Genomic DNA, 25,404 nt, shown 5'->3' with positions numbered 1-25,404 from the left:
AAAAAAATGGGGGGGGGGGGGGGGGTCCCTTCACCTTGGTCAACATTGTTTTCATTGACAGGGAGCCTTCCACAGTAGCCTATGTTTTTGATGTTCCCTGGTTACACGTAAGTTGGGAAAAATCCCCGACTCATGAATTGGAATTATTTCATGTATGAAAAAAAGCAAATTTGCAGCATGCAATGCAATTTCTTTAAAAAAGGCAGCCAAAAAAAAAAAAAAAGCAGGTCCCTAACCCAAAGAAAATCTTGAGGACAAAAACATGATTCTCCAGGGTGAAAGAACAACAGGATGATGTCTAAACAACAGAGGGAAAAGAGCCATATGAACATTTATTCAGGAGCTGACTCTTGAAACGTACTTGTCATCTGCAGCGCCCACCCTTATGGCCACAGCTAACCGCCATATACATGAACAGTTTTAGCCAAACTTAACAAGGGTTCAATTCTTTGAAAATAATCTTTGGGTTCCAAGACCTGGGGGGAACCACAGAAGGCCAGATATCGTAGAGAAACCATTTATGACTAGCTTCTTTACAGTGAGATGCCAAAATATGCTGGCCACCTTCACAGAGTTACTCACGTACTTGAAAGATTTATAAATTTGTGGGTGATTTACCGGAGGTAAAGGGAAAGCAAAAAGCTGCAGTCAAGACATAAGGCTAACATTTGAACATACTGAAAGCCTCAACTCAAATATGCAAGAAAGAAACAGAGATTTTCCAACTTACAAAAGACATTCATACCGAGTTTATGCACAGTGGTACCGTCAGCCTTAGCGGCACACAGAACGCCTTTGAGCTGGCTGACAAGCACACAAAGATAATTTACTGGTTTCAAGGAAAACTTCACTGGCCAATAAGAAAAGCTATTAAAACAAAGTCTGTTGTAGTTTATTCCACTCTGGGGGAAGCCATTTAAACAGACTGGCATGACCCACTGTAACCATTCATAAATGACAACAGCAGTTTCAAAGTTTCACCTACTGAGCAGTAGTCAGGTAACGCGACAACCGACCCAATGATCCTACTACTGAAAAAGAAAAGCTTGTTACGCAAGGGGTTTTACAGTACCTAGACGTCCATAAAAATAACCTTCTCGCACACTTTCTTTATTACTGTTGTTATTTTTAACACAGCGGAAACACTTTGAAAATTAATTTACAGCAATACATGGTCTCCAAAGAACCCTTTGGCCTCAGCTCTTGACTGGAGATATACAGAAGTAGAGAAAACCAGTAGGTCTGGACAGTGTTACAATTGACAGAGCCAGGATTTCAGAAAACGGGGTTATTTAAAAACAACAGCAGTAGTATTAACTCTAACTACTAAATTGCTACTGTTAATCACAGACAGGAAAAGGTTACAAAAACAGAACACTCTTTGTATGCTGTTAAACTGCTAATTTAAGTGGGAGAAAAAAACCCTGTTTATTCATACAAAATGAAAATTGTAAACATAACTAAATCTTTGGTCCAAAAACGTATATTATAAAATGTTGCTACCATGTCATTGAGCCATATATAAGCAGGGCAGTCTATTCCAGAGTGCATGAAACATGCAATCTGAAAAATAGATCTCATCCTCATCATGCTTTCTCTCACGTGGCAGCTAGTAATTCTCCATAGCAAGGAGGTTGGCTAGGATGATCTGCAACCCTGCTATAATAAGCAGCATGGTGCTAGAAGATATGATAAGAAGGGGAAAAGATAGTATTTGGAATTAAGGTAGAGGCCCCAAAATTATAGAAACAGAAAATTTAAGAAAAGGAATCTGGGATTAACAAGCCAGATATATGAAGGTTTTTAGTCATTTAAAAATATAGGTAGGCACTCAGTGGGATATAACAAGTGTTTTAGCAGGTTAGACAGTTTTGTAAAAACCATGAGGTGTCTACCTGGATCTACAAATAGATTAATTTTTTTTTCAAATGTGGCCGAAGATCAAGCATGCCTTCAGGAATTTGAAAAGTTCAGTAAAATGAGCTCTATGAAGATTAAATGTCTTCAATAACCTTTCACACTTAATGAAAGGGAAGAAGGACTGGCAAGATAAATCACCCAAACGATGCATCAATAATTTAGAAAGGAAAGTGCGGGATTCATCGAGCACTGGACTATGTTTGAAGAAAGGAGACTTGTTCAGATTAGCTGCTTTCCTCTTCAGCAAAACGTTATCATGTTATTGTAGTCACAGTCAAGGGCATGAGTCTCCAAGTGCTCAGCTCAATCCAAATATTCAACAAAAGGGCAGTTTGCATCCCAAGACATTCATATGCAAGGAGTTCAGGAAATAAGCAAGAACTGGAATGAATCAAATGAGCATGTCACAGGTCTATGATAACTCTCAGCCATAACACCAACATAGATAGGCACAGTTTACATAAGGCAGAAAATGGAGAGAGAAGTTGCACTGCAAAAAGTATCTGCAATGCCTGTGAGATGCAACTAAACTCAGAGATGGAGAGGAAAATTATTCAGGTAAGGTGACAAGGAATTAAACTCTAGATAGATCATAGTATGCACAAGTTACCACCAATCAAATGGGGTCTAAGACTGAAAATGGAAAAATTCCTGCACCAGTTCTCAGAGCAGTTGAAGCCACAGGTTATATTGTTAGTCAGAGCCTTGAACTACCCAAAATTCTGGGCAAAAAACACAGTGGGGTTATGCAGACTTTGTGATCTAAAATATGGAGAACCCAATAAAAGTCCAACTCATCCTGGCTGTACTCCCTACCATGGTTTTGAGTAACACCTCACTTTATTTTTCCAAATTTCTCACAGACTTCCAGGGCCTCTAAATGTGGTTTTTAATTAAGCAGACTTTCTAGTCCTGCTATTTCACAAGTACACTTTTTGGTTTTGATTTAAACATTTAGGTTCATTTCCCCGCTCCCCTCCCCGCTAAAAGCACAGCCAATATTAAAGCACTAGGGATAGAGGGGGAAAAAAAAGAAAAAAAAAAAAGAAAAGAAATGCCAGGAATTATTAAAAAGTGATGCTACTGCATCCGCAGTTTAAATTTTAAATATGAGTCTTTGGACTCCAGAAATACACAGAATGCCATATAAACACTGTAGTTTTAACAAGGTGTGAATTAGCATTTCGTATGAACATTTTTACTTCTGGATCATAGGTTTCTAAACCAATGCACGTGTCCATCTGGCATAATTAAGTGGTGCATGTGGTAGGTTTACAATCACTGCTGCGTAGCTCACCACGCAGCTGACAAGGCAAAACAAGGTTATTCAATAGTCTTCAGGGGAAAGCACCAACCAAATTTGGCAACTGAAGCCTCGCTGAAGGATAAGCAGTATGAGAATGAAGATGAAACAACAAATAAGTAACATCTTTGTTTTATTCTTCAAGATACCAAAAGCACATATGTTTCTTATAAACCTAGTATCAATGGCTAGCATCCAGTTGTATGTTTATATATGTCGAAACATACCTTGTTTTCACATTTGACATACCAGATATCCACAATGGCCACCACAAAAATCATTATTTATACAAAAGATAAGGGTGCAGCCTTTCCAATTACTGTTACTGAATATCTAATTAAAGCCTAGATATATATTTATACCCGAAGGGCAATCATATTAAAGAAGTACAGCTACTCTTTAAAAAAAAAACAAAAAAAAAAAACAAAAAAAAAAAACAATTGTTAAAAGACATTAAAAGCAGGTTTTCTGCCTCATACTCCACCCTTCGCTGTGGAAGAAAGATTGTGCTAAAGATCTCTGTATCTCTACGAAAACAGAGTTCTACAGAAATAAAAAATTCTATTCGAAGGGACTGTCAGAATCCAAACAATCTGGGTTTTCCATTTGGAAATATATCATGAAAATGGCATCAGCTGCCAACAAAGGCGTATGGCAGACTGGCTGGCTGGCATCCCACCAACCTCTTGCTCAGACCTTGCTGGAAGCCGGGCTGTCTCACCCTATCCATCCACAGTTCTGAAGCCACTTCAAGCTTTTTTGCTCCGTTCACAAAAACGCAACAGAATCCTCCAAAGACATCATTAAGGGCTTTCCATACTATTTCTCCCATTTCTTTTTAAATCTAAACACATTATTTCTCTTAAATGGCAAGATCAGACTGTTGGTTTTCTGGCAGATGTTTCTAAAAAAAGGTGACAAGTTACAGACACATCCATCTGGTGCGATTCATGATAATTTGTACACTTATTTGCAGCTAGGATATGATATACCAAATGGCCTCCAAAGAGAGTTGAAAAGTAATCCCCTCCAGTCACAGTTTGTTTAAATGATTTCTTCTTAGTCACCATTTTCTTAAAGGACCCTTAGTGTTAAATACCTTCACTTCTGGGTCCTGTTTCAAGGAAGACTGCCTTTACAGATTAGATTTTCAACCTGATTCTGCATTTACAGAAACTGTATCACTAAACATTTTAAAGCTGTCAATGCTGGAAATTCAAATTAAAACCTAAGGCTTTTCTGCCCCCTTCTGTTTATTATAAATTTAGTATATGATGGCCTAACATGCAGCCTACTACAGCCTAACATACTGCCTGCAACATATGCTCATGCGACTCCATTGTGTTCTTTTCTATATATTTTTAAGGGATTAAAACATTAACTCTAATACTTACTCTGCCCCAATTCACAACATTTAAGCAAGCTATTTCTATTGAGGATTGTTATGTATAGAATTATAGCCAGTCGTCTAAACAGGTTACACCGATTAAATGAAAAGTACTAATTGAACCAAATTACATTTGGCTATTATTTATTTGGGCAGAAGAAGAATCTCATTCATCACATCTAGAATTAAACTCCTTGCAAGTTCCCGCCTGTATTCAGAGAATGCAGGTATAGAATTCATTAGCGGGCAATAATTGCAGAAACAAGGAATCGACAGAGGGGCTAGAAATTCCACACAGGCCATATAATGTCATCCTGTGCGTTGGGACTCAGGGGGAAGACAGGTGCGGGGAGACCACTGGGTTTTATGTTCTACACTCTGCAGAGTCAGATCATGCTATTACAGGCCCCTTCCAGGCTTTTTTACCCCCTGTGTTGCTATGTTCAAATTCATATAATGAAAATCAGAGCTTTCCTGAACTTCATCTACTCTTCTTTTTCCTCTTCAGGCACTTATAATCAAAATACGTTAAGTTCTGAGATGTCAAGGTGCAGAGATGAAACTCTAATGCATTTGTACCCAGCGGTCTTTTATTTCTTAGCTCAAAAGTATAGATATTTATGCGTTATGTCATTAGACAAACCTTTGTGCTTTTGTATATTCCTTTGTTTCCTTGTTATATTTAAATTGCCCTTAAAAACAAAGCAAAATCATTAAGTCTGAAGCTTTCAGAAATCATTTAGCAGGGCCTTATATGTCAAGTTCATGCTTTGAAATGTTTCTTTAATCAATAGTATATTTTAAAAGAATTCAAGATCATATCTTTTTTTTGAAAGGATAGTTCTTTTCAAGCATTAGTGTCATGATTTAAAAGAAAGAGTCAAATATACTTTTTGCCCTCTCTCTCTCTCTCAAAGAAAAAAAATGTAAACTTCTATTTGTTCGCAATTTTTCCTCTTTGATTACTTGAAACCTCATTAATAACTGCCACCTGCATCATTCAACAACCATAAATAATGTTTCATTAGAAATCATTTACCTAATAGCAATTGGCTTAAGAACTGTGAATCAACCCAGTTCAAATTTCGGTCAGTTCAAAAGGTTTCAACAGATGAATCCAACAATATATATGCTGGAATTATTGGACTCCTCTCTCAATGTAGACAACACTTTAGTATTAAGCAATTGTTCTTATTCTATAACTGACCTTGAAAAACTCAACACTTACACGTTTTCTCTGGACTAGTTATATCTGGACAGCAAATTACTGAATACGTGGTTCCTTAGTATATTAGTGCAACAACTGTGGATTGCAAAATTCCAAGACGGCTGCTGTATAATCCTGCTAAACTCCATTTGCAATTTCTTCCAAATGCAATACGAGTATTAACCAAACAAAGCGTCCAGGACTAAAAAGTACAATCTATGATAACAGCTGAAAGACAGAATGTCAGCATGTGTTCGAGAGTAAATAACGTAGAAAGTTAAGTTCTCGTTTAGGAAGAGCAAAGAACAGAAAGGAAAAGGTCAAGTTAAATTCAGAAGTACCTAGTATCCAGCACTAACATCACTAACATCCAGAATCACTGTAGTAGCTCAGAAGGAGACTTCTGCAGATCTTTAGACTAAAGTCAAAGATACAATACCACAATCATTCACGAATATTGTTCTGAAATGCTGTTAATACACAGCTGTTCTGGACCTAAATATTAAGAACAGCTCTTTACCCGCAGCACAAACACTCACGTGTAACGCACACGCTGCCTTGGGCAGCCGGGAAAGCAGACTGATGTAAATTCGTAACTCTGTGACCTGCCAAGAGTCAGAACCAACTTCAAACTTCTTAAGTGCATCTCTGAAGCACTCCTGTAATAAATTAGGAGGCCTCTGAAGAACTTTAATTATTGTTCAGAAAATAAAAGTTGCCAAAAACTTGTTCAGACTGCATCCAAAAGAAACTAAAACCTACAGCTGTGAGCGATGTGGATGTGGGAAAAGATAGGCACCGGATTTCTGTAAGAACTCTAGTCTTTGATTCATTAAACAGCTTCAGAAACGAAACGGAGAAAGGCTCTCCCAGCACAGTCCAATATACTGGTTATCTTCCCAAGACTATGAGAATTACCATGGTGGGTAGGGGAATGGGGGGTATTCCTCAGATTTCCATCAACATATTTACTGCAGCATGGAAAATAAAATTCCCTGAACCACATATACACTAAACTCCCACAAGGAACAACTGGGATAGAAAGGTGGCCTTAGCATCATTCTCCTACAGCCATCCCAGTAGTGCTGTGAGCCTCTGGTAACATGAATCACAGGAGATGCTCTATGTAAAAAAGGAACAAGGCAGATAATGCAGCCAGGTTCAAAAAGGGACTGGATAAATTCATGGGTGATAGCTCTATTAATAGCTATTGAAGAGGATGGTTGGAGTGTGTGGATTTTGCTCAACACAAATCAGAAACAACTATGTAATCCTGCATGGAAATAATCCTTGCTCAGCCATTAACACCAGGGAGCTGATTTGTGTAAATAAGTGCTATTCCCATGACAGCTGCGAAGAATCATAGAAAATCATGGGGGTTGAAGGGACCTCAGGAGGTCTCATCCAGTCCAACCCCCTGCTCAAAGCAGAACCAGCCCAACTAGATCATCCCAGCCAAGGCTTTGTCTACCTGGGTCTTCAAAACCTCCAAGGATGGAGAGTCTACCACCTCTCTGTCAAACTTCCCTTGCTGCAACTTGAAGCAACCCCAAATGAAGAGCTGCTTGTCGTAAGACAATTCCATTAAAATTAAATGGCGGTCCAGGTAAATTGGGGCTAGAGATTTAGGTTTTTAATTACTAAGTTAAATACGTGTGTGTGTGTGCACTAGTGTTCTAAACTAAGGACTGCAAAGCTCCAGAAGGAGCACTTGATAGTCCAGTGACACTACAGGTCTCAGTTCAAATGTCCTATGTAGGTGCAAGTATATCATGAGCTACATCCATGCTTATTTCCACATGATTAAATGCTTTGCTGTAGTGGGGTCACAAACTGAAGGCCCAACATAACCCAGGCTGATTTTGGTGTCTTGTAATTATGGAGACTATTGAAAAAGTGGCTTGAGTTTCTCAGTCACGCAGCAATAAAATTTAGAATAAGAAACTATTATTCTAGAGAACTTTCCCCAACAATAGGATTTTTTAAAGTTGAATCCCATTTATAACACAAAATCATTTACTGTACATCCAAATCATAATCCACAGTGTATTTTTATCTTTTGGAGAACTGTCTGCTGAACTATCCTGGGGCTTGAACTGCTTTCACATAAATCAGTATTGGGAATATGGCAGCTAATGTCACTGAGAATGGAAGCAGGCCCTTGACAAATAGAATACAGTAATCATTAATGGCAGCTTTAAGATCCTAATAGTCCAAAAGGTTTACAATTTATTACATACCAGATAAAAAAAAGTCAGCTGTAAACTAATTTGTGAGGGTGCCATGGCTTGCCCAACGAATAACAACGTTACTGAAACAAACGCAAGAAAAAGAGGTTAGCTATATACTGTAGCGTTTCAGCCATCACAAGTCCTTGATTAGAACTGAAGAATTACGTTTCTTTATAAAAAGCCCAATGTAGTGTTGCAGTATTGTTTATTACAATCAGTGAAAATCTTGACGATAAAAATGCAACATAAATAAAAAAAGCTACTTTCTGCCTGACAATAGGAAAATAGGATGGCTAACGCTCATAGTTCATAGCAATGTATGTATATAGTTTAATTACTCTTTTCTGCAAATTCTAGTTGTAACTCATTATATTTATAGTCGGTAGTTCTTGGTCATATTTTTATGTATACTAATTTACATTATTTTTTCCTAAGGAACATCTATGCAGCAGTTTCTCGCACTGTTTTCACTTCTTCCTGAATTACAACTGTACTATAATTCTGTTTTCATGCTGCAGTGCTTTACAACTCCGTTTAATGTAATCTTTCTTTTAACTTTTACTTTTCTATATTGCTTGAATACAAAATAACAGGCAAACAAAAAGAAACAGTTCTTGAACTCCTGCAACTGGGAAAAGCTAAAGCCAAAAAGCATTCCAACTAGCACACAGGAGAGACGAGCAAAACCTATTAATCAAAACCTAACACACCCCGCTGATGGACCTTGACTGGAGGACAAGCACCACCTCAGATTACCAAGGTACATCCCTGAAAATAAAAACAAATCCACATATCCCATTGGGGGGGAAGAACTGTGTCCTGCCCCTTTTGTTTACTATGTAATGACTTTCATGACAACCAACGGACACCACGCTTTGAAGTGACATGTAAATTGAGAGGCACTACTTATGCTGTAAACTGCAGGCAACCCTATGAAGAACCATTCCATATGCAAGCGCATCTCTTATTCATGGATGTCACACCAGATCTTTCTGCAATGAAAGCATAATGTCAAGTTTTTATGGTAAAGAATCACCAGTATCCAGTTAAGTTGTGTGTCAAATTCCTAGAGTGACTCAGTTCTTCCCCGCACTGTACTTCTACTTCTCATCCACGCACAGAGCTATAGAGATGATTTGATCACTTGGGGTAAACTTACCAATGTTTGACATATCAGCTGGGAGATGAGAAGAAGGGTTGGTAAGCAAATTAGTGGTAAAACAAAAACAATGAAAAACCCCAAAACGGATTTAATTATGATCGAGCACAGGGCTGTCCAACTTCTAACCCCTGGGGCCATACGCCCTGCAGGCCGCATTAATGCGCCGCACTCAGGACCGCTGCCCTGAGCAGGTGTGATCTTCCCCACTACGTGGCTCCAATCCCACATTCCCCCACCCTGCGTGCACCCCAGACTCACCCTAGCTCCCTGCCCTGTGTTTCACCGCTTCGGCCAAGTGCAGGAAGTAGCAGTCAGAGAAGGGAGGGAGAGACTGGCAGCTGCAGCCAGAATAACCTGGGGTGGGGGGGAGCAAGGGCTGGGCAGGAGCCTGGGAGCTACAAATTAACCTCCCATGGGCTGAACACAGCCCACGTGCTACCAGTTAAACAGCCCTGATCTAACATAACACAGAATGAACAGCATCTGTATAATAAAGTAAAAGGAAGAGAGCCTTGGTAAACTACACTTACCAACGATGCAGGTATTTGTATGGTAGACTACAAGTTTTTCATAAAAATATGAGGGGTAATGGCCCCGTCAAAATAAGAAAATGTCCATTTTCATATACATTTTTCAGATTTAATCAACCCCCCCGCCAAAAAATGTTCTTTGACAACCAGTAAGCTAGAATGAAAAGAAAAATGAATTCACCATTTGAAACCCACCACCCCAAATATTTTTATATAGTAAAAATAAAATAAGTTATGATATAAAGAACTATTTCCCAGAAAATAAAAACAAAACTGTTTTCAAACAGGAAAACTAAGTATTTTAAAGGATGCCTTGTGATCCCATGGTTACAGCAAAGGACCGGTGTATGTTAGGCTTAAATCTAGCTGAATCGGTACATGACTGGAATCAGTTCCCTTGAACAGCTTATACCTAGGTTAACCCAGCTACAAAACTCGGGAACAAAGGGATACTGGCAAAAAACAAACACTGTGCCTGGGTTGAGCTTTTCCAGAAATATTTTTAAAGATATAGAAGCATGATAATAAGTTGCACTGTCAGGCCATATAATTTGTCTGTAAATACATAATCCTCTTCTCCTGCCTAGGCATGTTCCAAATGTCCAATTTCCTGGTTTGAGACTGCTGCAATTAAGCATCATCAAATGCTGCGCTACAGTCAAAAGAAAAAATTACTCTACATTCTCCAAGAAATTATGGTAGCTATTGGATTTTTTTATCAGTATATTGCTCAAAGGGAAAAGGGCATTAGAGCCTGCTGGTGGTCAGACTGCCAGGAGATGATGAAAGCAGAGGCACAGAGAAAGTCAGATCCTGGCCAGAGCAAGCAGGATTGCACTATCAGTAACTGGGTGAAACCAAAGAAGACAAGACTCAACACCAAAACAATACATACACATTTGCTTACTAATAAGATATTTATTACTTTACTGTGCTACTATTCTGGGCTATTTTTAAGGCTCCATAGTGGCAAATGCAATTCTGTACAACGTACGAACATTTTCTCTTTCCATTACACTGATTCTGAAACATGTGCCTCTCTGCCTCCCTTTTCCCTCTGCCCCAGCCCCTGGAAAAATATAAATTTTCAGAGGATGGGGAAATTTATATAAAACATCTACATGAATACAATAGACCCCTGTCCTGGCTAGGCAGACAAAACTTACAACTACATATTTTCAGTAGCAGTCACTAAGTATTAAGACTACTGTTTCTACGCCATTTTTTTTAAGTTATAGTGATTACAAGCCTTTCTTATGTTATCTCTCTTCTTAAGGCCCCTTTTTAAAAGCCTTCCAATGTCTTCGAGAAAACTTTACAGCATTGTGTTAAGATAGGATTCACCCCTATTTGTCAAATGTTCTGTGACTTCTTATCTGCTCCTCCTCATTAGGAGATCTGAAAACTACTTATCTTTGTTTCTCGAGATTCCATAGGCTCCTGCAGCTTGTTTGCTACCCTTCTAACAAAATCAGATTTAACTTCAAGTACAACATCAACTTCATCTCCACTGCAGTCCTGGACGTGGCGCAGAGTATCATGACATCAGGTGGGAGTTAAGAAGAGTAGAGAATTCTAAGAATAAGACTCAAGTTTTCACACAATTCATTTAGTAAAAATATCATAAGCACACAAAGTATAATCATTTTTCAATTATCTATTCTGTAGTTTTCCAAAAGATATCAACAAATCTTCAAGGAAAAAATAAGCCCAAAAATGACAAACAAGAAAAGATGTTGGAACAATTCCACCCTGACGCATCAATTCACATGTGGGTAATAAAGATAAATCAGATAAGACTCTGAAATGCACCAAATTTCTGCTGTGGGAGCTAACAGCACAGGGAGGTTCCTGATTTATTCCAAGTCTCCTTGAAACTTCTGCTTCATTTCCCTAATGAGAACTTTAAAAACTTGGAAACTTCAGGTTGGCAACAAAAAAAAGAATGAGTTATCCTAATAAATCAACACCAAGTTTACTAGAGAAAACAATATTAAGTTGAGCTCCAAGCTGCCAATTTTTATAAAAGTGAGACACTGGCTCCATTAAAACATCAGTTACATGGATAGATTATACTACATCATTCTATTTTATAATAAAGCCATGTGCAATATTGTTCTGGCCTCTGCAGCAGAATAAGATAATATGACATTCATTCCCCATTATACACTAGGAGGACTTAAATACTTAGCTATGAACTTTGCTACTTCTCTGTACTTGTCCGACTCTTCCAGAAGATGATTAAAAAAAAAAAAAGATCACTAGTCTAAGTCTCCCTTCTTCTTATCACATGATGGCCTACAGACACTGGAAACTGAAATGCTTCAGGGAATGTATATATAACAAGTGTTTAAAGAAAAAAGGCACAAATACTGCAGGAGCAACGAAACTTATTTGGGTTAAATTTATAATGTTTAGTTCATATGCTCTACTATATACAATAGTGTAACAAATAAGTCTTGATTATGACAAATCTACATCACATTAATACAAGCAGCTAATCACAAAATAAAATATGTAAATAAAATTCACAGCCGTATGGAGTGGAAATAACACAACCTTAGAGAATTTTCTGAAAAAAAGAACAAGAGTCTGCTTTGCTGGCAAACAAGATACTGTTGTTGAGTGTAACACCATCTGGTTGACATGCCTTTGCTAACTGTGCACAATGTTTTTGTTAAAGTGGTAAAACTGGTATTAATGTAGTGGCAGGAGAACGACGAGAAGAGGGTTGCAGAATCTCATTCAGGTGCAGAATCTGAAAATCTGGGTCCGAAATACCAAGTGGAGTTGGCAGTTCTCCACTGCCATCTGTTTTAAGGGGGGGGAGGGGAGAACACAAAGAAAGAGTTGATACAACAGAATAGTCAATGCAGGTTTTTAATTAGAAATAATCAACAAGTGGAACGAGTTTCTATGAGCTGAGAGATAAGGAATTTTGTGATACATCCTATCGCTGAAAAACCGAGGCAACCACTTACGAAATCATGCTGGCTCCGCAACATATGCGAATCCTTTCCAAATGAGAGAGTCTTTGGTATTTAGCTGACAACTTTTCACCTGTTCTCAAGGACTTTTATTAAGGCAAATAGGATCCTTAAGTTAAATACATGTTTCCTTTGAGAGTGCACTCATTTTCTTTGGGGTCACATATGGGCCATAAAATAAATTGAACTTCAGGGAAAATCTATGTTTCCTTGACAAAGTTGAAGATATTTCTAACAATTTACTACTTCCTGTTAAAAGCAGTAATCTTTTAAGTTGATGCTCTGAACTTTTCACGCACATTTCATTAAAAGAATGAATGAAAGGAAATCTGTTTGTCAGAAATCCAGTTAAATATTTTTAGATGCAAAATATGCAAACTGTTCTAATTGAAAACCAAAGGACAAAAAGTAAAATAGAAAAAAAACATCTAACTGCCTGAATAACAACACACACACACACACACACACACACACACACACACACACACACACACACACACAGTTAAAGCACAGGTCTCTTTTCCCCTAACAGCCTGTCAAAATGAGAAAGAAGCTATTAGTTTTTAGTTGGCAACAAATCAGTTAAAAATTAAATGGGGAATCTATTTCATACATAAGAATAAATGCACAGATAACTGTGGATTAAATGATATTCAGTAATAACACTGGAAAAATATATGGCGACAAAGGGTTTTATATCACCTACAGTACTCCATCAAAAATAAGTTCAGACTATCTGAAAAACAGCTACCATAAATCTGCACTCCAAAGAGATTAAGTGCCAAGCTCTCTAGTAATGCCTACAGCAGACTTGCCATGGCCTTACAGAAAAAAGGCAATCTCAGTTCTGCAAGTCTCAGAGGATGAAAGCAGTATAATTAGTAAAAGGCAGTGATGAAAGAGAACACTCACTGGACTCGCATTACTTGGATCCCAATGATGTCATATACTTTCTAAAAAACCTCAAACATATATTTTGTGCATAAATCACAGTATAAGGGGAAGAATTTATATTACATATAAAGCTCTGAATCCCTTTCTAAAAATCTGTATCTTTGTTCCATCTGCTGTTTAGTTCTGCCTGCTTCTCTCCCAGAGACCCAAGAAAGGGTTTGATGATACCCAAAAGTTTGTCTACATTTATCCTAACCATGTAGTTAGCCCAATAAAAACTCTTGCCTCTCATGCCCTCAGCAAACATATATTAAAAAAAATAATAGCTTAAGTTATTAGTAACAAAGGAAGTCTCTTTTGAAATAGCTAAGTAATAAAAACCAAATATAAAGGTACTTGTAATGTTTTAATAATACAACATTCTATCTTTTACTTTACTCAGACAGTTAAATTATATGCAACATGTGTTATTAAGGGAATTAGTTATCACTGGCAATTATTTCACAACATCAAGGACAATTAAGAAGGTACCAAGAGCCTGAAAAAATATAGATGCAGTACATATTTCAAAGGAAGGACAATCCAGAAAATTACCTATTCCCATGACTAACTTCCATCCCCAGTAACATAACAGGTTAATGGTAAAAAAAAAAAAAATGCCTAGAGGTAAAGTCCAAATGCAATATTTAGGCCCTAAAAAAAATGAGTGGCCTGCTTTGAAAAGTACTGGATATTCAATTGTTGCTAAAATAGCCACAGCTCTAGCTGCCTAGCACAGCAAGAAGAACATTTAAGTCGAAGCCAAGCAAATTCAAATTAGAAATAAAGGTGCATTTCAGTCAAGAGTTATGATGGATTCTTCCTTGTTTCAAGTCTTTAAATATAAGACTGGATGTTCTTCTAAAAGTCACTTTACTTCCACTACACATTATTGAGCACAATACAGTAATTACTGAGTCAAACCCTAGTTTGTTACTACAATAGGTAAGAGTACATTACCATAATAGTCCTTCTGACTACAAATTCATAGAGCTGGAGTTTTTAAAGGTATGTGTGTTAGGTTTAGTTTTGTTTAACAATTTAACTCATGAAGGGAAAGAAGGGGTAAAGAGTTCCTCAGTGAAACGGAGATACTAATCTGAGACTAGCTGCAAACACCAGCCAGGACAAACATTTTTAAAAATGCAAACATATAAGAGAAAATATAATCTGAAACACACATTTCTTATAACGATCCAATGCTGAATAGAAAATAGACAATGGCTAGGAAAATGAGACAAGAATTTGCAGTTCAACATGGGAGCATAAGCAAGCCAATGTACTTTTTGGGGGTTTGTTTTTTTTACCTGCACAGACATGGGCCCCTCAGCACGAAGCAAGTAAACAGCAGCTTCTTTCTCTAAGGCTCTGGTACACCTGCAATATCATGCTTATTTCTGAGTAACACATACCAGAAAAATATTTAGAAAATGAAGGGAGTCCTGAGAAGAGTAATGACAAGGATCAGATGTCACTGAAATTGTTTTATAATGAGATAATTAAGTATGTATATCTTGGCTATATATAACTGAAGAGTGTATGGAATTGGAAAGGAGACCAAGAATATTACACAGATCTAAACAAGAACAGAGAGGGATTATTTAGGGAAGCACAGCTAGGAAAAACAGAATGAAACTATGAATGAGGGTTATGCTCATTACCACACAAAAAACCCTTGACAGATGTATCTATTAGACTGAAATAATCTCCAAGGGGAAGTGTTGGACACACCAGGGCTTTAGACACCTAAATTCACAGGTGAACTACGCAGAAGTAAACGGTACTATAGGGCAAGTCTGAATTTATATTGTAATGGATCAGATGATTTAATAGGTCTTTTCCATTTCTAACCCCTGTGACTCTACCCCAGAAATAAACATTAGATATTATTCTAGTGAGAGTTTACAGGGAATAGGAGCATGTCACTGAGCCTCTCCATTGAACCGCTAGTAAATAAGAGTGAAGTTAAACACGATTAGAATGGTATGAAGTGATGCAATCAGTAAGCACATTAGCTAGAAACACCAATGAAATGATAAAGAAAATGAAGGTAAAAAGGTAGAAAGACGAAACACAACGCATCTAATACGTGATGCAATTTTTCCAAAGGAAGGATGAATCAGTCTGGTTTAAGTTGAAATGCGGAAATAGTTGCAAGCTGTCCATGAACCAATGTGATGTGTTTAGTCTCAGTCTAACTAGAAGTAACATCGTGAAACTGGCAATTACCTTCAAGATGAATTCATTTTACATTCTAAACAACATACCAAGCTCTTGACAGTTATTCATAAAACTGCAGAGTTTGGTGGTGCCAGGGAGATGGATTTGGGATAGTGTTCAAAAAGTATATTGCTACAGTGATGACTGGTCTGTTCTTTTCTTACCATCGCACTTTATTGCATGTCTGCGTAGCGCCAAGAGGAGAACCTGCCACCATGGGGACTTGGATAGGGCTATGCTGTTTGTTCATGACGAGGTCCAATTTTTCTTCCAATGATTTACAGGTAGCTTCGAGTGCCAGCAGCTTTGCCTCAATGCTATCCAACCGTAGGCATATTGTCTGGTTTATGGAATACAGGAATGACTGAGAAGGAGAACAGAAGCTGTTTTTAGAAACTTATTTTCAGGAACATGCCTACACCAATGTCCAGATAAATTGAGTGGCAAACAATTCAAGGGCCTCCAAACAATTTAGTCTCAAAATCTGACCATCAATAAAATCAGTGAAATCCTTCAACATCAGTCCAGTGGTCAAATTCTTCATTTCTAACCCAACATCCAAGACAAATAATTTTGTATCAAATTACCCTTTGATTCCAATTTTCCTGTTACTCTATAGCTTAAGATGATAAGCCTCTAACTTCCTTATGCATAAAAACAAGACAACTATAAACATGCTTCAACATGTTCATGGATGAAGATAAATAAGATTGCTTCCTGCCCCAAAAAGAAATGTAGTTGCTTATAAATGTATCAGTGATCATATCTATTCAAATACCCTCACAGGCAACAAGCATAACTCCCCTTCATTCTGTAGCAAACACCTAACTTGGAAATACGCAAATAAAATAATAAGATTCATTCCCTTTTACAAATCTATCCATTTATTTTAAAAGGTAAACTGCATGATTTTTCAGGGGGAAATTATGGAACTAAATACTAATACTCTACTAGATAGGCTTGAACTCTTGTAGAAGCAGCAAGCCTGCCACCTTGTGGCCACCTAAAAATTAAAAGTTACGTATCTAGGTAAAATCTGAATAAAATCTCAGGCAAAATTAACAGAATAGCATTGTTTGACAAGCAGCTGCCAGTCTACACTCTTATTTGATTTTTGTGGTTTCTAACACAATCTTAAGAATGTAGAATTGCATATCTCAAGGTGTGTGGTAGTAACATATTACCCACATATTCATGTTTATGCCTATGCCCAAGACTGAACTACTATGAAAACATACTCTTAATAAGGTCTGAAGGGGAGTGAAGAAAGGGAGCATTCTTTCAGCACAGGAAAACCTAAAAAAAATTTGGCTGGAATATTCAAAAGAATAATATTATTTTAAAATAACTGTTAAAAAATAGTGAAAAGAATACTGAAAGAATTAACGTATGGTCACATCCACCATTTTGATACAATTTATCCAAACCCTTCAAAACAAAAGAGGAGTAAGATTTGATTCAATGGAATGACTCATTAAAAATAGGTATAAAGGTAATCCAATAGATTTGGCTTTGGAAAATTAGGTATAAATCTAAAGATGTATGTTTGTGCTGACTACCAATAAAGAAACATGCTATAACATTTGCAGGAAGGGCAAGAATACTGTCAGGATTGAATATAAATATACTAATTTCATTTCATTTTGCTTCCCTATTTTAATGCATTTTCCCCAATGTAAAGAACATATCTGACTTTATGACCAATAAAAAGGTGCACTATCACCACCTTAATAGAGGGATCTTGGCAGTTAATTTCTATCCGCTGGCGTTTCAGAGCAGGTTCTACATCTTCATCTGTCACTTCATGATTCTCCAACACAACTGCAAGAAAAAGGAAGTGCTGTCAATCTACAATATTAGGGGCAAAACACATTACATGTTATAAAGACATTAAAGAGAAAAACAAAACAAGAAAAAATCCAGGAGCACTGAGAAAAAGGCTCTAGTCTGAATCTTGTATTTGTACATAAACATTTATTTGACTAATTAATTAAAAGCATACAGATGAGTAGGGATACACAGCTTAAGTGTCTCATGCAGATTTGTCTGAAAACATACGGAAGAGATTAATGGTATACTGGGAACAGACTTGCTTTTAAATCAGAAAAACCATCTCAGTAAGACAAGAAATTATGATTCTAACAGATCGTCATAAAAAGCGACGCTGAAATATTGGCAATAGCGTGGCATGAGAACTGTACTCTTTTTTTTTTCTTTTTTTCAGAAATATAGTTTGACTATTCAGCCCTCTCTAGAGTTAACACTAAGCTGTGAGTTTCCTCATGTTTCTGATGTAATGCCATCTTCGCTCAAAAAAAATCAAAATACCAGTTTGTTCAAGTAGCTTTTCATGGAAATAGCATTTTACACCAAATAAGCTTTTACAACAAAGTAAACTAGCCAGCAGAAAGCAAAAGTGGTATTTTTTACTACATACTTATTAAAAGGCTTTAAAAAAAGTCTCCATCAAAATAATAGGGATGCACTAGCATAACACAATCATTAATTTTCTTATTTTCATTTTTATTTATGTTTGCTTTTTTCCCCAAAAAAAGTTTCCATCACAACATACAGGCAGCTGGGCAGTAGCATTATTGTGATACATTAATCATGATGCGTTTAGTATTTCATAAATAATTATTTATTAATGTTTACTAAATAATAACGGTTGCAGTAACCCTACTGCATGGCTTCTTACAAAGAGAAACTTGCCTTAATTTATATTAGGCAAAAAGGGGGGGAACCTATATAATAATAGCTTACAAAATCTGAGGTGTTCCATTGCTTATTCATAATCACTAATGCCCCCTTCCAAAAAAAAAAGGTAGCCCTAAAATGGCTACAAAACCCAGTGGTGGGCACCTGCACATGTGCAGAACCACAAGTTTCCCTGGAGTTGCACAGGGCGAGGGTTTCACCCAGGGAGTTCTGAGTACGTGAACAGGTTTTACCATTTATCAGTTCTTCCCAAAATACACGTGCAATAATGCTGCAAACATGCACACGTGCTTATACCTGCAGACGACTGGTTCCCAACCTTTTTAGACTGAAGGCACCCCTTGATAACTTTGTTGCCATTTAGAGACACCCCATTTAACGACTAATTTATTTCTTACAATGCTTACCTCCTTGCACCCTGCAGCACCCTTAAAGGGATCTGACGGGGCAACAGGGCAGGGCACCTCTGAGAGCATGATAGGGGTGGTACACAGTTCTCAGTGCTGGCTCAGAGCTGCTCAGTGGGGCAGACTGGGAAACTTGGGAGAGGGCCATTACACCCCCTGAAAAAACAGCTGTCCCTGCAGGAGGTGACAATGGTACAGAGGCTGGTGCCAGATGAGGGTGGCAAGGGGCAGGACTCTTCTGCGCCCTGCTCTGTCTGCCCCTGTCTGTGCCCGAGGGAGTGAGTACAGCCCCTGTCACTGTGGCTGCTCCTCTGGGGACCCAAATGCTGGGCCATTCCCCACAGCCCTTCCCATGCTCCTAGAGCTAGTGGGAAGAGCAGGGAAAGGAGCCAGGCTGAAAAAATTCAGCCCCACATCTGCCCACACACCAATGGCAGAGAGCACTGCTCAGGGTGCATGAGAAGTGTTGGGGACTGAGCTTTTCAGCACAGCTCCTTCCCCTGCACTTCTCATGCTCCCAGGGCTGGTGGGGGGTGCTGCTGAGACACTGGGGCAGACACAGGGCACCTGATGTTGCAAGTAGCCAGTGCTTACGGCCTCTTGCAGGGGCCATGGTACCCTGGTTGAGAATCAGTGCTGCAGACCTACTATCTATAACACAGCGTGGCACAGGTGTAACTGCACGTCATCAGAGCAGAATGCTTTGTGAAAGGTATCACTTGTAAACTGATTTCATCAGGACACCTTCTCTAACTAGATGGACTGATGCCCTCAGTCCCAGAAAGAGAAATCTCAATACATGTATTTATTTTTTCTTTTTAACCAACTCCTACAGGGTATGGTATATGCTTTTGAGGGTAATTTCCAATCGTACTTCAATACAGTAAGAACACTGGACTTAAATCGTGTAAAAATGAGCTATTGAACAAAACTTTGGTTCATAGTGGTTGGGTCACAGCTGGGTATGAGGTATCTGCACAGTGAAGAGTAAAACACACTTATAGTCATGCTTAACTCTAGATTTTGGCATAAAAACAAGAATAGCATATAGCTTTAAAGACTTAAAGAGGTTAAGTATAAAACATTAGAAGAAACACTGGTCCACTGAAGTATTCAAGTCCTACTGGCAGAGTAAGCTTAAAATAAGTAAGAAACTTCTGCTCCAGTACAAGTGATTTTGTTTTCCACTTCTGGGAAGGCATGTTTCATCACTCTTTCTAGTATTGGTGCTGCCTGCTTTACTGTACCTGGATGATCTGGGTTCAAGTCTTCTACTGCAATCTGAACCACATCTGCCAAATCCTGTTCTGTCATCATTCAGAATCAGGCAACAGTGTCCAATCCAATGCCACTGAAGACCCCAAACCAAGTGATCTGTGAAATCATACAACCCTGGAGAACAGAAGCAAGGAGGATGTTAAACACACACCTAAACACTTTAAGCCAGTATTTATTTATTGCTGTATTCATGGTTTTAAAAAAGGAAATGGGATGTAAGGGATTAATAGTAAAAGATTACATATTTAAGACGTTGGTTCAAATCCAGTTTCTCTAGTAATGACCAAGAAGTTGTGGTCACCTAATAAATGCTCATTGACATATGTGAGATAGGCAAGATAATATCTTGGCCCAGTTTCCACTTGGGAAGGTTATTTCTGTGATGTGGACACTTCTCAACTGGCATTAATTACTACTTTTTGAAGATAAGGATTGAACTCTCCCTATGACTCCTTCAAGTGGTCTCATTGTATGGCCTCAGATAAAGCAGTAAGGATTGTACCGCCTCTGTATGTACCGGACTGCAGCAGCAGGTAAAGAGAGTCCCTGACTTCCCCGATTTAAGGCTAAACACATCAAAAAGCTTCATTTCATTTTAATTAAAAGTTTTATTTTTAAGTGGAAAAAAGCACACACATTAATAAGCAAAAAATGAAGCATAATGTCTTTTAGCCTGAGCAATTTTCTAAACTGCAAGCTTATTTGAACAGCTTGCAAAGCATCTTTTAAAAAAGTAAATTACCATTGCTATTAGCGCACAAAAACACCAACCCAAATTGGGACCCCATTTGGTTATGCACCGTACAGATGTATATAAAGATAATGTGCCAGCAAATGTGATCCCTAAACATCTTAGTAAACACTCAGTGAGATTAGGGAGCTTCTTTGCTGCTAATTACGGCTAGATTTGAACCAAATTCAATTTTTTGGAGCTTTCTTGGCTCCAACGCCTGCCTGGTGTTTCCATAGCTAAGCTCGCTGAAGCTTAATTCTATTTCCAGCACGCCGTGCTTCTTCCAGAGCCAACCCTCTCTCACTCCTGCTCCTATGGAATTCGCTGTCAGGGGTATTTAGCAACTGCATTAAAAGAAACCACCAGCCACTAAGTTGAATTTAAATCATGGCAGCCATCCATATTTGTGTTTTCCCACACTTCGAGAAGGATGGACAATGCATGCCAGGTGACCAGTCTTTTTTAATTTTTTTTTTTAATACCTGAAGCAAAGGATACTAATGGGATAATTTGAGGTTTACCAATGGAAGCAGTAAGTTATCCCTTCACATTGGCACCGAATCAGCTAGAAATATGTATAAATATTTTCCTCTTTCTTCCACTTGAATGCGGGACAGCAACTAAATCAGGCAGGTGGAGCGCAACTTTAAAAAGTCTGATGCAGCGTTACCGAAGACTTCTCAGCAACAGCTGCTCATTGTGAAAGCCCTATCATAATGCCTTCCGAATGAGGACACCGCACAATGTCAGAGATGTTTATTCAGAAGGCTGTTGCTGCCAGTATTGAGTCACTTGAAATTCTGATCATGGTGAAAACTGTTGGGACTGCACAGCCCGTGGCAAGGTGCCCAAGAAAACTCCGCTAGATTAGCGCATGTGGTTGCCATTTTGGCAAATTAGATTTGCCATTTCTCAGAAGTCTTGGGAACCGGCCAGTCTTAACATAATAAAACAGCTGTGCTAGAATTACTGTTTCATAATGTCACTAACTGCAAGTACTATTAAACCCTGCCCTAAACTTGAAGTGAGGTCTCTTCCAATGCACGCTTTAGAAAAAGGGACAAGCTACGTGAAACTGTAACCTAAAAAGTCTAATCTATTTACAGTGCTAGACTTCATATGATTCATTTTAGCCTTGTCCAGCAGCAGCGTTCTAGTTGTGAATACATCGGCATATTGTAAATCATTTTCGAGAGACCTGTCACACACATTTGTTTAGATTCATTGTTAGCTGCTATGATGCACATAGTTTCTCTTCCAAAATCCATTTGTTATAACAAAATTATTTAAATTGGTTAAGCCCTTGCTTAGCACAAATAAAAAAAAAAATTTCCCCTTTATGACCTCTTTTCTCCACCTCCAACCTCTTGTGTAACGTGCCAGGTAAGTAATGTCCTACCTTTAAAAAGGGATATTCACAAAGATCCCACTTTTTGCTAGCCAGGCCACAAGCCTTTTAACAATAAAGTAGGAAATATCTACAACACAGAAACGGATGATTATCATGCATACACAGTAATGCTTCTTCATAACATGATCAACAGTTTTCACTTTTTAAACATGTTGTACTATAATTTCTATGAAAATCTCATTTATGGAATAGTCAAAATCAAGACCAGACATATTTTTATGTTGCCAAGAGGCATAGCCAAATACACTTCAGTTGCTACCAGGCTCAGGAAGAACATCTATCAAGAGCAAAAAGGAAAATTAATATATTTGTACATGCTAGATACATGGATTATAGAGGTATTGTAGCAACTGCTTAAAATTGACTTGAGATTAAATGGGAATAAAATCCCTTTCTTTTCCATTTAACTTTTCAGTGTAGGCTGGAATAGTTTAGCTTGGGTCCAGCTTGTTCAAAATGAAGCTCAAGGTAAAACCTCATTCAACTTTGACAGGAAGTGCCTTAGGCCAATGCTCAAGAGCTTTTGGAAATCAGATCTTGGGTCTAAAATAGAGTTGTCCAACATCTAAGCAGCTGGAGGCCAAATGCCCTGTGGGCTACACAAGTGGGCACTGCACCCCAATGTGCCACGCCAGGGAAGGGCACAGGCCCCCTGGCCACGTGTGTCATAGATGCCCCCCTCCCCAACACTGATGTACCCATGCCCATGGGGGGAGCTGCAGCTGGGCAAGATCCCAGGGGCCAAAACGTAATTCCTTGCAGACGGCATGCAGCCAGTTGGACAGCACTGATCTACAAGTTTGCCACAATTGCTCTTCAGTGAAGAGCAGAATTTTCTTAATAATTGTTTTAGTATTTACCAGGTTTTCTAAAGGAAACATTTTAAAACAAGATACTTGTTTAAAAAACGGTGCTGTTTTCCCAAGCACCCTCTAAAAATTCCAAGCCCCGTATACATCCCCTCGGCCGATACCCGAGTGAGAGGCTGTTTTTCAAAAACGTTAACAATGAAACATGTAAAAACAGAAACTGAGGCTTTTTCTCCATGTGAGGATTAATTTACACAAAGATTAGCAGACAGAAGGTTGAGGTTAGGTTAGACGATCTGATGATCGCTTTTGGCTGCTCAGGATCGAGCTATCTATTTTCAGACGTTATTTTTTTCATCCTGAGCTACACTCTGCACATAGACTGGGTGAATCAAGGTGACAGACTTGGCAGCAGAGAGTAAGAGGATACAGATGTGCAGGAGACAACACGCGATGCTTTGGAAAATCACGGTGGTTTATGAAAAACATGCAGGTGGCCTGGTAACCCAGGCCTGCACACCGGCTTGTACTACAGCTGGGAGAGTGAGGATCTGGGCAGCCCTCTAGCATAAGCCAAATACATACATGGTTCCCAAAGGCACTACTCTTTTGGTGGACTGGGATGTCATGACAATGCAACATGGAAAGTTTTGCCATAGCACCCAGATGCGGGGCAAATTTTCAGAAGTGCTTCAGTGCAACAACTTTCATACAGGGCTCCAATTAGACTTGTGTTAACGGCTCTTACGTGTTTTACAAAATTTGATCCCTGGTGGTCCCATGCAATGGTCCTGCTTTGATGATACAGCTGGGGAGGGTCCTGCTTTGACCAGGGGGTTGGACTAGATGACTTCCTGAGGTCCCTTTTTTAACCCTCATTGTCTTTGCTTCTATCATTCATAGCCTGTTTCCTCCACTTAGCTCCCCACTACACTTCAAAATTCCTCCACTACAGTCAGCTTTTAAATATTGACAGATGACTGATATTTTCCAGATGCGAAGGCCTATGCTGATCAAATCTGATTTTCTCCAGGATTTTGCACCCATCTTTGTCGAACATACAAAAAAATAAAAATTAAAAAAGGATGAAGGGGAACAGAGGCTGTGAAAGAGTAGTAACAGATCTGCTTCAAACAAACAAGAAGTATTCAAAACACATTTGCTTCTCTACAGTAACAAAACATCTCAAAAAATAGCAAGACCTCTTGGAATAATGATCACCTATTCATAACAGGAGCTATTAGAAACATAAAACTCACTGATCTGTAGTTTAGAAAACAACATTTAAAAAACTGCTCGTCTTCCCAGTAGCACTTCAGACATAAGCCCCTCAAAATGATTAATCACAGAGATATACTGCATCCCTTGTCTTCCAAGATCCCAAGGAAAATCTCTTTCCAAACTGAGAAAATGGCCCTGGAATCCGAGGGGGAACAGTTATGAATATGGAGGAGCATCAAAAGACCGTAATAAACTAAGGACTAAAACCTCTAAAGGTCAATAATCTTACTTGATGAGACAAAGTGTGTACAAAAATTAATTTCCTTTCCAGTCAATTACAAACATTTAAATTTTGCATCAACCTGCTTTCCATTATCCTGGATCTGGTTTTGAAGAACCAGAGAAAGGGTGTTAAAGAGTTCATCATATTTAGATAATCACTTGCCTTGACAAAATTAGGTTACAGGGATGCTCAGAAAAATTAAATCTGAAGTGATGCAGTCTATGGACAAAACGTGAGAAAATAACACAAGTTAAGAGGGGATGGAGCTTTACTACATACAGACTACCCTACAAGAGGAGTCCATGTCCACTCTATCCGACAGTAAGTGTGAACTCCAGCAGTTTAGCTCAGGAGTGCTCAACTCCCAGCCTGCAGAGCCACCTAGTCTGGCCTACAGGATTGCCCGGGAGTCTGGAAAGTTAGTGATGGGGGAGCAGCAGCAATTAACACCATCACTGCTCCTCCACTGCCAAATTTCAAGCCCTAGACGGCTGGATCGGTGCTGGCTGGGCTGGCCCCACGCAGAGCGATCGGGTTCTATTCCTACGCAGCAGATCAGGTCCAGTGCAGCCACGCAAGACCAGCCCACCCCATGCCGCTGCATCAGGCCCTGGCTGCACCAGCACCATGCTCCAAATCAGGCCCACAGGCTGGCTCTGACCCA

The 25,404-nt window shown here is 38.7% G+C and overlaps 1 protein-coding gene across 3 annotated transcripts in view; it reads right to left on the bottom strand.

The window, feature by feature from the left end:
• Nucleotides 1-20,392, bottom strand: part of BANP (BTG3 associated nuclear protein) — a 191,353-nt gene extending 170,961 nt beyond the window's left edge. For all 3 annotated transcript variants that reach the window (XM_014519521.2, XM_006022768.3, XM_025203112.1), the window contains exons 1-3: nucleotides 20,253-20,392; nucleotides 17,607-17,701; nucleotides 16,045-16,244 (exon numbers count right to left, since the gene is read on the bottom strand). In XM_014519521.2, coding sequence (XP_014375007.1) covers nucleotides 16,045-16,244; nucleotides 17,607-17,701; nucleotides 20,253-20,322 — 365 coding nt within the window. In that variant the 5' untranslated portion in view covers nucleotides 20,323-20,392. The remainder of the gene's footprint in view (nucleotides 1-16,044; nucleotides 16,245-17,606; nucleotides 17,702-20,252) is intronic.
• Between the last annotated feature and the right edge of the window lie 5,012 nt (nucleotides 20,393-25,404).

This window comes from Alligator sinensis, unplaced genomic scaffold (genome assembly GCF_000455745.1).
Source record: "Alligator sinensis unplaced genomic scaffold, ASM45574v1 scaffold228_1, whole genome shotgun sequence".
NCBI lineage: Eukaryota > Metazoa > Chordata > Crocodylia > Alligatoridae > Alligator > Alligator sinensis.
This window is presented reverse-complemented; position numbering and strand designations above follow the sequence as displayed.